We start from the raw sequence: 14,684 nt of genomic DNA, 5'->3' as shown, positions 1-14,684 counted from the left end.
GGAGGAGGAAACCATCGAGAGAGGAAGGAAATCAACATCACGTCACGAACTGCAAAATCCCAGTCAAAAACACGGAGAAGAGCGCTATTTGACGATCGCTTGGACCTCATCTTCAACCGTCATGTCGTCGTGGACTCCTTCGGCGTGAAAAGGAGGAGAAAAAATCACGCGACGCAGCAGCTGTGGATTTTTTTTCTTTTCTTCTTTTTTTTTTCCCTTGCGTGGAAATGAGTGTCTTCTCTTCCTCCTCCGTGCGCCTGCCCACTGACGCCTCTTCGTGTGCATCTTCTCGGCGTATTTTCTTATTTTAAGATCCATTACAGAGGATTTCCTTTTTATTTCTTTCTTCATCCCGGGGAGTCGATCTTCTTTTCCCCTCTCCCCCTTCCCCGCGACCCTCTTCGGTGGAATTAACAGGTAGCCACCCATCGTGAAAGTCAATGGGCCAGTTTTCGATGTGTAAAATGGCTGAGTGAGGATGATGAGGATGAGCTGGAGGATGGCGATGGCCGTCTTGTTGCTACGATTGCCTCCGCGGGCCCGTTGTCCATTTTGAATGAAGCGTGGGGCCCGTCCTCCCCGTGGCGTTTGTGCGTTATCGCGTTTTGTGGATTTGAGGCCCTGACATGACGGTCTTCGTGTCTGCCGTGCTCCCTCCTCCAGTTGCAGATGTTTGCGAGACGAAGGGGTGGGGCAGCGGGCGTTTGAGCTCAAACCCCTCCAAAAAGGGGTGATCTCGAGTGTAAAGGAAGAAAAAAAACGGAAAAATGAAATTCTAATTCAATTACACAAGAAGTGTGGAGTGTGGTTGAGCGACCCCTCTCGCTCGCTCCCCGGTTCCTTTTGCGTAAAAGGCGCGGACCGCTTCACCCTTCTCGCAGTGACCCCGGCTGGCCCGGAGCCCAGCGGTGACCGCTCGGCCTCACGAAAGTAACAGGTCCCTTCGGCTTTCCTGGGAGTGGTCTTTTACCCCCCCCCCCCCCCCCCTGCATCCGCTTCTAGGTGGTGCCACCGGGATTCGGATGATGATGCCGCTGTAAACAGATTAGAGGGTTTATTCTCACTCGTCGTCGGAGATTAAAGAAGCGTGGATTGATTGAGGCAGTTTGCTTTTAATCTCATGCCCCTTCCCCCGGTGAGGGGTCAGGAGAGTCATCTTTAGATGAACCACTCAGCATACACTAGATTAGAATAGAATAGAATCGTCTTTATTGGCATTGATTACTACATAGTGTACATCAGGGACGCTTATTGAGGTGAATGGCTGGTGAGCCACCGTCATCTTTACAAATAATAAAAATCGTTTGATTGGCAGAGCAAGAAAGCATGATGTAAACTGTAGCCTAGTGTCATGAAGCAGAACAGGATCAGGACCCAAACGCGTGACGTTTCTCACACAAGCCTTTTATTTTACGGGAAATGGGGAGTCATGCACGTTAAGAACAGTCTGACGTGAAATGATAGGAAGCCAGAGACCGAGGAGATCGATACCAACTGTCCGAAAAGATATCGGACAGATTTTCCCCTTCTTGACAATTGTGAAAGATCTAAGATGTGTCAGGAATCGGTGAGATTTCTGTACCCATGGAAACGAAACAAACAATTTCCTTTCTATTAGATAAGCTTGCAAAGAATTTTGACTCGTATCCAGCACGAATGAGACAGCCATTTACACTTAATGATAAGGCAGCAGAAGTCAATGAGGAATACCTCGACAAAAACATCTGTTATGTACCGGAACAAGATCAGGACCCAATAGCGTGACGTTTCTCACACAAGCCTTTTGTTTTACGGGAAATCGGGAGTCGTGCACGTTAGGCAGCAGTCTGGCGTGAAATGAGAGGAAGCCAGAGGCTGACGAGATCGATACCAATTGCCTGAGTAGATATCGGATAGATGGGGTCGATACCGGACAGGACGGGACTGACAGGATTGATACAAAACAGGATATCGAAAATAAACAAGACAAACTATACGGGACCGAAAACTGGATAGAAAAATAAACAGGACAAAAATAGACAGAACGAAACTGGAAATCGAAATTAAACATGACAAAAATAAACGTGAATAATACCGGACGGGAAATACCAACAGGAACAGGACCGAGTCGAAACCCACGTCGTGCGGGGCAGAAGTTTGTTGACGGACTGACAGAGGAAAAATGAGAACACTGATCTTAAATAGACGGAAAGACAATCTGTCAACATGGGCGGGGCCAACTGGGCGCCATGGCAATCGTGACACATAGATTCATTCATCATCCGTCATGACAAAAGTCCATGCGATCAGGAAAAAAATACTGGGTCCATGTCATGATTAGAATTTTTGGTCTCACTATTGCCCCCTGCCAATTGGCAGAAGAATTGCGAGCCTCACACTCCAAGTGATCACCACAGTAATATATTACGTACTTATTGTAGTCCTAATGTGAAAATTCAGCGATATTTGGAGAAGAAAGTCCTAAGATTGTGAAGTTAAATAAGAAAGAACTTTAAATATAACCTTTTAATATATTTCTAATTTCATTTAAAATTTCGAGATTAAAAGTGGCACTCTAGGATAAACATGTTATAACAGAATTAAAAGAGAAAATAAATTTAAAAATGACGTTAGAATGGATAGGCAATATTATATTCTATTATATATAATATACAAGTTAGTTCTTGTAGACAAACCTAAAGTCTAAATTCATTAATACTCGCTATACAATAGTACAACTTTATCCTTTAATTGTAAAGAGCCATGACAAAAGTCCCAAAGCTAGCTACACACTAGCATCAGATATCCTCAGATTGAGCCATGATGATTAAAATGTAGCATTTTTCCCACGCAGCTCCGCGTCATCTGTTTCATGGGTAATGGTACTGGCGTTTTAGTTCAAATATTTTTCAGATTTATACATTTGAATGCGCAGAAAATCCAATTATTGATAGTAAATAACTGTTTTAAAATTCTCAATGGACCCCATGATGTTGATAATCCCATTATCGGCTGCCCTCCAGCGGCCATTTTACAATTTCATATACGTTTTGAAAACAAAGAGGAGAACGTTTTGTGATAAAGAACTAGAATTTATCCAGATAATAATACGATTATGTTTAGTCGAAATTCAATTTGTATTCATAGCATATGAGTTAAGAAGCAAAATACACCTGTTTTTGTCTTTACCTATGTAAATATTGTCTTTAACTTTCGAATAAAGTTTTCATTCAAATATTGTCAAACACGCAGGCTTGAGATGATGACCAATCAGGGCTCTGCTTCAGAAAGCAGCTAAACAGTGATTGGTTGTCAGGTGAACCCTGAGCAACATCATCCCATAGTGCTAACTCTCAAAATGGCCGCCTTGGTGAAGACTAAAACGTGAGGATTTTGCTCCTGAACTCATATTCTAATTACACTACATTGTTATCTTTGTGTTATATTCCACTTTAAGGGTACTGTTTCGAAAATGTTAATCATATCTATTAGCGGGAATGTTTATACAATATAGACATTATACAAACTTGATTCGGTTTTCATTTACATCACATACAATCAATGACAACAAGGAAGTAAAGAATAGTTCGTTAAGTACTGGAATCCATAAACAGTACGAGAAATAAGCAAATTGATAAATGACCTCAAACGTGAAGAGTAATTGCGGCTTTGTCTTCTTAAACACGCCATGGATAATTGCCCCCTAAAATTGAGTACAAAAACATTCGAGATCTAGTCAAAATCAGTGACGTTTTGTGTGGTTTGTGTCTGAGAATTATAAATGAATAAACCAACATTCTATTCATTATTTAAACGGCAGGGGAAAAACAATATATACATACATAATTTGGATCGGCCAATCCACCTAAAATGCATGTCTTTGGAATGAGGGAGGAAACCGGAGTGCCCGGAGGAAACCCACGCAAGCACGGGGAGAACATACAAACTCCGCACAGGAAGTCCGCTAGCTGGATTTGAACCCACACAGGAGGTTCCTGAGACCTTAGAACTGTGCCGCAAACGCGCTAACCACTGCGCCGCCGTGCTGCCATAAATATGAGGGGATTTCCACAGGGCCCTAATAGAGAACGCTTTCGAACGTGTAGATTTCTTCTTGGCTCCTGGGCTCATTATTAAACCAGTGTCTTCAGAGCAGAACATAGGGGGAAATTAAATCTGAAAGATTGTAAAAAACTCTAATAACCCAAATTGGTTTGAAATGAGCTTTGGCCTTTGAAACAAAAGAAATATCTTCTTTTTTAATTAAACAACCTTGTTAAGTTGTAATGTAAAACATTCCATTTCTTAACAAAACAATTCAATTTTTGACGAGTGTTTAAAACAAAATGACCAATTTGGTGGGGAGTAAATGGTTGTTAGTCAAAACACCGAAGAAGTTGTGTTAAATACACCCAATCGACGCTCGACCCAAGCTCAATTATACTGTATTTTAGACCCAGCGGTATTTTTTTTCTATCCATCCGTCCATCTGCATCGCTTATCCTCATTAGGGTCGCGGGGGCGCTGGAGCCCATCCCAGCTATCTTCGGGCAGTAGGCAGGGGACATCCTCAACTGGTTGCCAGCCAATCACAGGGCACACAGGGAAAGACAATTCACTCGCTCATTCAAAACGTAAGGATGATTTTTGTTAGGCCAATCAACCTGACATGCATGTCTTTGGAATGTGGGAGGAAACCCACGCAAACACGGGGAGAACATGCAAACTCCACACAGGAGGTTCGATCTCATGACCTCAGAACTGCGCCACACACGCGCTAACCACTGCTTTTTTTGTACAGTCGGGCTAAAGAGCAGAGCAAGATTTGATGGAATTCTGTCTTTTTCCCAAGGCAGAGGCGGCGCCCACCACTAATTGCAAGATGAGCGAGCTGGAGCAGCTCCGCCAAGAGGCCGAGCAGCTGAGGAACCAAATACGAGTGCGGTTTCTATTTTGCTACCGCCCGCCTGATTTTTCTCCTCCCCCCCTTTCCAAAAGTTCATTTCTTGTTGTTTTTTGCAGGACGCCAGGAAAGCATGCGGCGATTCCACCTTGACACAGGTGAGACCGCGACCGGAATTTGCAAACTCGGCAGAAGGATAAATGTACTAAGAGAGATCTTGTGCTTCTGTTTTGCAAACGTACCGGTAGATAACTGCAGGTCTGGACCCGGTGGGGCGGATACAGATGCGGACGAGACGCACCCTCCGAGGCCATTTGGCAAAGATCTACGCCATGCACTGGGGTTCTGATTCCAGGTCAGGTGCCGCCAAGGTTTTCCAAGTCGGTGGCGCTGTTGTATTTTGCACCGTGGGACGGCCAAATCTTTGCAAAACAAATTTTAAACGTTGCCATGATTCTTTTCTAAACTTTGGAGTGGATCAACATTTTTTTTCTTTGTTGAATTGGAGCATAAACGGAATGCCAAGTAAAGTTGGCATCAACAGCAAAATCCACAATATCGCCTCTCACAGGACTGGAAGGAAACTACATCCTGAGGCTATAATATCAACCTTGCAATATGAAAATTAATTCATATTTCTTTTTTATATATATTTGTAAGGATTTTTTTTCTTGCTTATACCGTCTTTTATAATTTTTTTCCTGCCTGCTTTCTTCCTCTTTTTTCTCTTTTGTTTTCTTTTTTTAGATTTTTTTCTTGCTTTATCATTTTTTCTTTTTTTTTCTCTCCTTTGTTCGTTTGTTTTTTCCTTCTTTTCTTTCTCTTCCAAGCTTTCTCTTTTTCTAGCTTTTTTCTTTTTTTTTTCTATTTTCCCTTTTTTCTTCTACACCTTTGTTTCCTTCCCTCCTAGCTTCTCACTTCCTTTTTCTTGCTTTAATATTTTTTTCTTTCTTTTACTTTAATGTTTTACAGCAAGTTTTCTTTGTGTGGGGAGAGCATGTACATGGGTGGGCACTAACACAGCCCCCCGCCTGTCACGCCCCTGCAGTGGAGTATTTCTGACGTTGGGTCACTGACAATTTAGTTTTTTGTTTTTAACTTTTATGTAGCATTTCTCACCATAAACAAGCCTGTCCCGTTCTTTATTAAGTATAAGGGAGTTTTGAAAATGCTATCACATTTGGGGGTGCTTGGGATGGATTCCGGGTTGCTTGAGCACCCCCCAAAACATGCTAGTTACGCTCATGGGCTGATGTAATGTGCCTCTCCTCAGGCTTCTTGTTAGCGCCTCTCAAGATGGCAAACTGATCGTGTGGGACAGCTACACCACTAACAAGGTACACGTCTTTCGCAAACCTCTTACGTTCGGAACGTTTGAGAGTTGATCTCCGAAATCGCACCACGCCTTTCCCTATTCTTTTGCGTTTGTGTTCTAGATCCACGCCATCCCCTTGCGCTCCTCCTGGGTGATGACTTGCGCCTACGCACCGTCCGGAAACTACGTGGCGTGCGGAGGCCTGGATAACATTTGCTCCATCTACTGCCTGAAAACGCGCGAGGGGAACGTCAGGATCAGTCGGGAGCTGCCGGGGCATACAGGTGACCTGGACCCCTATTTTGCAGCCCACGAGGGTTCTACCCAAATACGGCCCACTTAGCCATAGAGCAGCAGCCAGCTCTTAGGAGGCATTTTTATCGGGAAGAAATTCATCCAATCATCCATTATCTGCACCTCTTATCCCCAGTAGGGTCACGGGGGGGCTGGAGCCCATCCCAGCTGTCCTCGGGCAGTGGGCGGGGAACACCCTCAACTGTTTGCCATACTATTCACTGGCTCATTCACACCTCGGGACAATTTGGACAGTTAAGCCGACATGCGTGTTTCTGGAATGTGGGAGGAAACCGGAATGCCTGGAGGAAATCCACGCAGGCACGGGGAGAACATGCAAACCCCGCACAGAAAGGCTGGTAGCAGGATTTAAACCCATGATCTCAGAACTGCGCCACGGAAGCGCTAACCACTCGGCTGCCGTGCGCCGGGAAGAAGTTTAAGTTATCAGAAAACAATTGAACATTTGAATTCAAAGGAAAATGAAATAAAGATTCTGATATGGATAAAAACAGATTTACCGATGTACATTGGCGTGACCAGCCTGTTTTTGGGCGTGCCATAGCACCCCCAATTTTAAGCCAAGCACCCCAAAAAATGATAGCATTTGTAAAACTCTGTTTTCCTTGATTACGGACAGGATAAGTTAACGAAAAACGCTAAAATATTAATATTATTTATATCAATTTTTGGACTGACTAAAAAAACAATGTGCTAACATCACTCTTCTGCTTTTTTCAGGTTACCTGTCATGCTGCCGATTTATCGACGACAATCAAATCATCACGAGTTCGGGTGACACTACTTGGTGAGTTTCGTTAGGTGTTTATAGTTAAATAAATCAAAAGATATATATATTTTTCAGTTTGAATTTGTTCTCATTTATATTCTTGCTTTTTTGTATTTGTTATGTTTTATTCCAAGATGTGGGTTGGGAAAGTTGAGCAGTTGGGTTGAGGCTTTTACTACAAGAAACAGAATATTCTGGGCAATGCGAGGTACTGAACAAGGCTGTATAGCACTCGGAAACCATTTTGACCCGAAGGGCCATAATAGCAAATGATCTCGATTTTTGTCTTTGAGAGAGCCTCACCATATATTTTAAGACAAAATTGAACAAAAACACCAAACCTGTTCTCCAGACAAAAGCTAATTCAAAAGCTTATTAACATTAATAGAATTAATAAAATCTATTAAGTGATAATAATGCCATTAATAATATTAATATTAATATTTAAAATGTGTCTCCTTCCCGCAGTTACTTGAGAGTGTTGAGGCTCATTTTGACCGTCATTTTTTTCCCCCTTGAAATAATAACTTCAAAACAAGGTGCGAGTAAAAGTATTTTGTAAAACTATCCCTATATACTGCAAATGAGGATACCAACATTTTGGATTTCTTGGAGTGTGTTTACTGTGTGAGCAGAGATCTGCTCACCCAATTGAACTGCTCTGTGTGCTTTGCTGGAGTTTTGGGGGTTGTTTACAGTTTGTTTTGTGGGTTTTCAGCATAGTGCGTCTTAACAGTGAACATTTTGTTGAACGAGATTCCAAATAAAGGATTCATGGCGAAGCACAGCCAAAACGGGGTCTGTTGGTGTGACACCCAGACTATAAACTGTCGCTAAAACTGTGCCGGATGTCAGGTCTGCTTTGGCTTTGCATACTCTACAATCGGCTTTGCAGATGTAAAAATTGGAATGACACAAAGAGAAATTGTGAGCAAGAACTAAATACACTCGTGAAAAGAGCCGTATCCGACCCCTGCTGTATGGTTTTTAGAATGCACTGTCAAGTGGCTGACTATCACTTTTATACTAAGACCAAAGCCAAAACGTTCACACCAGCCCTTTTTCTCTAGACCCAAGTGCTGAAAATAGTACTTGCGGGTACTGTTTTTTTTTTTTTTAAAGCTAATAACATTGAATGCATTTCCACGATTAATATAGCGCTCTGTGGGACATCGAGACCAGCCAGCAGACCACGGTGTTTTCGGGCCACACGGGGGACGTGATGAGCTTGTCCCTGGCACCCGACTTGCGCACTTTTGTCTCGGGAGCGTGCGACGCTTCCGTCAAACTTTGGGACATCCGAGACAGCATGTGCCGGCAGACCTTCACCGGCCACGAGTCCGACATCAACGCCATCTGTGTGAGTCAACCCGACTCAAACAGAAACCTCAAATTCGACGAGTCGAGAAAATATCGACCCTAATGTCGACACGGAGGAGAATAAATGTAGCGATAAATACGACAGAGATAGGCCATCTAAATGAATGAACGCATAAAGATATCAGGTAATACCTAAATATATGATGATATTAATGCAATACATCTATTTATTTAAGCATTTGATTATTTCTATTGTCGAGTCATTTTCACAGTATTTGTTCCGTGACTTATTTTGTTTTTGTATGTCGTTATTTCTTTTCACCGATAGCTGATGAGGTGAAAAGATGAATCAGTTTGACCCGCCCCCTCATTTGAATAAGATTTGTCACAAAATACAAGCAGAAGTACAAGACAAAGTAAATGAAAAAAAAGAAATGACGAAAAAATACCAAAATACACGACAAAATAATAAACAAATACACGACAAAATACAGCCAAAATACATGACGAAATACTTGAAGAAATACATCACAAAATACATGACAAAGTACAGGCAAAAGTATTAGACAAAGTAAATGAAAAAAATAAATGACGAAAAAATACCGAAATACACGACAAAATTTACGACAAAATACATGACTAAATACTTGAAGAAATACATCACAGAATACATGACAACATACAAACAAAATACACGACAAAGTACACGCAAAAGTACAGGACAAAATGAACGAAAAAAACGTCTAAATACATAACAAAATACATGAAAAAATACGTCACAGAATACATCACAAAATACAAACCAAATACACGACAAAATACAGACAAAAAAAACACGACACAATACATGTTACATTAAATGACAAAATAAATGACAAAATACATGACAAAATACCCAGCAAAATACACGCCAGAACACATAACAGAATACAGACCAAAATACACAACGAACTACATGACAAAATACACGCTACAATAAATGAGAAAATACATAAAAAAATACACAACAAAAGAAATGACAAAATACACATTACAGGACACAAAAAAGGACAAAATACATAACAAAAGAAAATACACAATACACGACAAAATACAGTGTTGTGTGATACTAAGATTGGTTTCATGATCTGAAACCTATGTGAGTGATAAATATGCAAAAACCACAGAAATACTTTTTCACGGCACCGTATGTGAATATTATGCGCTATATTGAGGTTCGTTTCTATACATTTCTCTGCACGAATGTATTCGTCGGTTTATAGCTACACCCGTCACGGCTAACCTCCCTTCCGCGCTTTTTCCACAGTTCTTCCCGAACGGCAGCGCTTTCGCCACCGGCTCGGACGACGCCACCTGCAGGCTCTTTGACCTGCGCGCCGACCAAGAGCTCAGCCTCTATTGCCACGACAACATCATCTGCGGCATCACTTCCGTGGCTTTCTCTCGCTCGGGACGACTTTTGCTGGCCGGATACGATGACTTCAACTGCAACATCTGGGACGCCATGAAGGGAGACCGAGCGGGTAGGCCGCCTCGCCACGCGCTATCGGGGATCGCCGCGGCAGGCCCTAACCGTATCGTCCCTTTTTCCATACGCACGATCGGGAGACAATATAGACCCTTTGATAGACTTTGTAAAACTTCAATTTTCGATCGGTAACGTTTTTGCTCCGATTCTGGCACCCAAACACACAACATGGTTGTCATCATAGCAGATATGACAACGTTCTTTTCCTTTGTCTTCTAACCAGCGCAAGTATTACTTTGCCTCCAGCTTCGAATGTATATTGAGTTTCTTTTGTCTTTTATGAGCATATTTGGTATTGGAGTCATCCAAAAGTCATTGAAAGTAATCCAGTTAAAGTAACCCTACCCAACCCTGCCTATGTCACACGTGACGTCACATTCGAAGCTGGAGGCAAAGTAATACTTGCGCTGGTTAGAAGACAAGAAAAGAACGTTGTCATATCTGCTATGATGACAACCATGTTGTGTGTTTGGGTGCCAGAATCGGAGCAAAAACGTTACTGATCGAAAAGTTTTACAAAATTACAGCGGGCCCTCCTGATTAAAGAAAAAGAAGAGAGTCGAAGTTAATGCATTAATGTGAAAAGATTGGACCGAGGCACTCATCCAAAACGCTGGGGTTTGCAGGGCACACTTCACATCAGGGTAAAAAAATGAAACGTTTATGATTCTTAGAATATAAGTTTTAATAGGGGGAGTAATGCTGGAAAGAAAACAACTCAAATTGAATATTTGACTGGCCAAGTACCGTAAATTCAGGACTATAGAGCGCACCTGATTATAAGCCGCACCCACCACATTTTGAGAGGAAAACCGATTTTGTACATACACAAGCCGCACCTGTATATAAGCCGCATGTGCCCACTTTTAAACATGTAACACAAACACAAGATTAACCCAAACCCGACTTCAAATGCCGTGATTGAAACTAAATGTCCTTCATTAAAGTCCACAGTCCAAAAATATACAATATACATGGGTTAAAAATATTTACAAAGAGCTAAAGAGCTAAATTATTCATCTTGGTGTGTATTATTTAGGGCCTCCTCGTGGTAAAATGTCAAAATGTGAAGTAAAATGGTGAGATTTGGTCACTTAGTCTCCGTACTTTGTAGCCTTCCTTGTGCTTTTTTTGATCCTGATTTTGGTTGCAGTGCACCACACTGCGACATCTAGTGGTTTAAACAATACACACTGTATTTAATATAGCATAATAAATATATCTAAACGTTTCATTTGGAAATGTTTACATAAATTCAAACGTACCACTTTTTATGTAATACATTTCAATATTATGACCATTTGCTACATGCAATGTGCCTTGAAACGGATCGAATGACAAAAGTATGTCCCGGCCCAATAAAGAATACGTAACAAATTTAGAATTCCGATCCGAGCCACAGACTTGTTTACTTGTATTATTTCGGGCAAAATGACGGGACATCAAAACAGTGCAGTCTTTTATCGGCACGCGTTATATTTTTGGTGTCATATTCCGAGACAAGGCCGTCTGTGTTCCGTGTGCGCTTTAAGGGGATTACAAAAGACCAATTATTTTTTTCAATTAGGCACAGAACGTTTCGTGTTCCTCCCCACAATCACGCAGAGATGTTCCAAATCTTCCACGGGACTCGAGAAACTTAGTCTTAAAGTTGACCGATGTGGGTCGTATCCTGTAGAGCTATGACGTCAACGGATGAAAACTCAAAAGAATGGTGGGCGATTGTTGTCATTAGCGATTGCATAGCGCTCGTTTCTGCTTAGAGAAGTCGGAACTTTGCTTACCGTGTCGCCGAAGGGCTTCGGACTCTCTTGTCCGAGTTGATCGACAAAGGGTAAGTTTACCTGCCGTTGTGTACAGGGTGCGTCCCTTTTTTGCCTTTGCTTCCTTTTAGGTATGTGATTGTGACTTTTACTTTAGTGTTTTTCGCCTGGTGCCTTGCAATTTGATATAGTATTGTACAGATTGCTCCCCCGTTAGCGTATGGGCTCGTGAAGGCTTCCGGGCTATCCCCTTCAGCAGGTGGCAAGCCGGCTGTAATCATTTTTTATTTTGTTGGCTCCAGGTTATACTGGCTGCTTACTGCATGATTTTTGTCCGCCAATCTCCTGCTGATCGGTCCCGGTTCACCCTCTATAGTATCCGGCTAGCCTGCCGTGATAATTTTGTGTATTGACGGCTGGTTTCACGTTTCTTGACGTAATCGTTTTTGGTTGTTGGCTTCAGGTTAACGTGGCTGCTTACTGCATGAATTTGGTCAGCCAGCCTCCTGTTTTTTCCGCTGATCGGTCCCGTTTCGCCCTCTATAGTTTCTGGCTAGCAAACCGTGATCATTTGGTACATTTATGGCTGGTTTTGTGTTTCTTGACGTAATCGTTTTTTTGCTGTTGTTGGCTCCAGGTTATCCTAGCTGCTTACTGCATGATTTTGGTCAGCCAGCCTCCTGTTTTTCCGTCTATCGGTTAGCCATTTTTAGCAGCCGGCTAGCCTGCCATGTCCCGGCTGGGTAAGCCCCTGTTAGCTCTCTGTGTGTTAATATTGTTAGTCGGCCCCATTTTGGCTGCTCGCTATATGTCGTACGGTTGCTGCAACCACCTGCGACACAAGGCCCAGGCATTCTCCACGAAAACCCTCAAAATCTTTTCGACGAACAGGCTCGCTAGAGTGTCGGTGTTCTTCGCATGACGTCGAGCTCAGGAAGTCAAAGGGACGGACTGTCTTCGAAACGCATTATCCCGGAAAATAATCGGAATATACCGTCGACATACATATTTAGATATTATGCAAAAAAACATGTACTTTTTTCTCACATTTGGTACGTTTTAGAATTTGAGTATCCCTTTCGATCGAGAGAGCAAAAAAAAACCAACCGCGGAGCGCTGACAAACGGTCTTTTGTGCAGGAGTTCTGGCCGGCCATGACAATCGTGTGAGCTGCTTGGGCGTGACGGATGACGGCATGGCCGTGTCCACCGGATCCTGGGACAGTTTCCTCAAGATCTGGAACTAAAACCAACACACGGGTGCTCCACAAACACAAGCGGTGTACATAAGACATAGTACCAAGAGATAGTTACACAAATCACGCGTGGAACCTGCCGAGTGCAAAGGTTACACTCAAACACACGCACGTATAAAAGACCGATTTTGCTATATGTGGAAACAAATGTATATACCCAGAAGTACATGCGATATGACTAAATGGACGGATACATAAATCACGTAATACACATAATAATGAGTAAACAAACAAATAAGATGCGTTTTTATGAATTTTATTTATTGCATTTATCTTATCGTCCGTGGATGAAAATCTCAGCCGGTTTTAGCAACCCTCTCATTTGAATACAATTGTGTTCTCACAGAATACTGTACATGACAAAATACACGTCGAAAGACATGACAAAGTACGAGACAAAATACAATACAAAGAAAATGAAATGAATACACGACCGCATCCATAAAACATGAAACGACAAAATAAGTAACAAAAGACAAAGAAAAATACACAACAAACTACAAGACAAATGTCATGGCTCAGTACGTGACAAACAACACTAAAAAATACGCAACAAAATACATGAAAAAGTACGTGACAAATACACAACAAACTACACAAAAAACATGACAAAGTAAATCACACGCACAGTACAATACATGACAACATCTACAACAAAATACAAGACAAATATCACGGCTAAGTACAAACTACACGCCAAAATACACCTCAAAATACATGACATCATAAATAAAAATACACTATGAAATACATGACAAAATATATAACAAATTACAGGACAAAAGACACAACAAAATACACGAAAACCTAGATGACAACCTACACCAAAAACATGACAAATTGAATCACTAAATACACGATAAAATACATGACAATGTACAAAACAAAATACCAACCAAATAACTGACAACATGCAAAGAAAAATACACAAAATCACGGCTAAGTACATGACAAACTGAAAAATACATGACAAAATAATGACAGAAATACACAAAAACAATAGAAAATACACTGCAAAATACATGATAAAATACATGACAAATTACACTATAAAGATTAAAAAGTAAAATACAATAAACACAATAGAATACATGACAAAATACACGACAACCTACACTAAAAACATGACAAATTAAATCACAAAATACATGACAAAGCACAAAACAAAATACATGACAGTACAAGACAAAATACCAACCAAATAACTGACAAAATGAATTACAACATACAAAGAAAAATACTCCAAAAAATGCAATGGCTAAGTACATGAAAAACTACAAAATACATGACAAAAATACACAAAAACAATAAAAAGTACATGGTGAAATACACGATAAAATACATGACAAACTACAAAATACATGACTAATGACAAAAATATACAAAAACAATAAAAACTACATGGCAAAATACACAATAAAATACATGACGAACTACACTATGATGATGAAAAAGTAAAATACAATATACGGAGTAAAATACATGACAACCTACACCAAAAACATGACAAATCCCAAATTACACGATAAAAATACAC

At 41.2% G+C, this 14,684-nt stretch overlaps 1 protein-coding gene across 3 annotated transcripts; it reads left to right on the top strand.

The window, feature by feature from the left end:
• Positions 1 to 12: 12 nt before the first annotated feature.
• Positions 13 to 13,923, top strand: gnb2 (guanine nucleotide binding protein (G protein), beta polypeptide 2). Of its 3 annotated transcripts, none has more exons than XM_088320424.1 (10): positions 13 to 417; positions 4,836 to 4,918; positions 5,002 to 5,040; positions 5,131 to 5,237; positions 6,156 to 6,219; positions 6,319 to 6,481; positions 7,233 to 7,299; positions 8,440 to 8,641; positions 9,908 to 10,124; positions 13,032 to 13,923. In XM_088320424.1, exons 2-10 carry the CDS (start codon positions 4,862 to 4,864, stop codon positions 13,136 to 13,138), a joined length of 1,023 nt encoding a protein of 340 aa, XP_088176550.1. In that variant the 5' UTR covers positions 13 to 417; positions 4,836 to 4,861; the 3' UTR covers positions 13,139 to 13,923. The 3 variants fall into 3 exon arrangements, with proteins under 3 accessions (XP_088176550.1, XP_088176548.1, XP_088176549.1); XM_088320422.1 differs by having other exon boundaries at positions 4,832 to 4,918; XM_088320423.1 differs by lacking the exon at positions 13 to 417 and adding an exon at positions 3,321 to 3,363.
• The last annotated feature ends 761 nt before the right edge of the window (positions 13,924 to 14,684 follow it).

The sequence above is a fragment of the Urocampus carinirostris genome, chromosome 17, assembly GCF_059441175.1.
Source record: "Urocampus carinirostris isolate Australia breed hairy pipefish chromosome 17, RoL_Ucar_1.0, whole genome shotgun sequence".
NCBI lineage: Eukaryota > Metazoa > Chordata > Actinopteri > Syngnathiformes > Syngnathidae > Urocampus > Urocampus carinirostris.
Note: the sequence above shows the minus strand (reverse complement) of the source record. Positions and strands in the feature narration are given on the sequence as shown.

What these genes read in the sequence shown, in the direction of transcription:
- gnb2 (XM_088320424.1), top strand. Translation starts at nt 4,862, where the DNA reads ATGAGCGAGCTGGAGCAGCTCCGCCAAGAGGCCGAGCAGCTGAGGAAC. An exon ending in GCGATTCCACCTTGACACAG is followed by an intron (nt 5,041 to 5,130) that starts GTGAGACCGCGA and finishes ACGTACCGGTAG; the next exon opens with ATAACTGCAGGTCTGGACCC. An exon ending in CATGAAGGGAGACCGAGCGG is followed by an intron (nt 10,125 to 13,031) that starts GTAGGCCGCCTC and finishes TCTTTTGTGCAG; the next exon opens with GAGTTCTGGCCGGCCATGAC.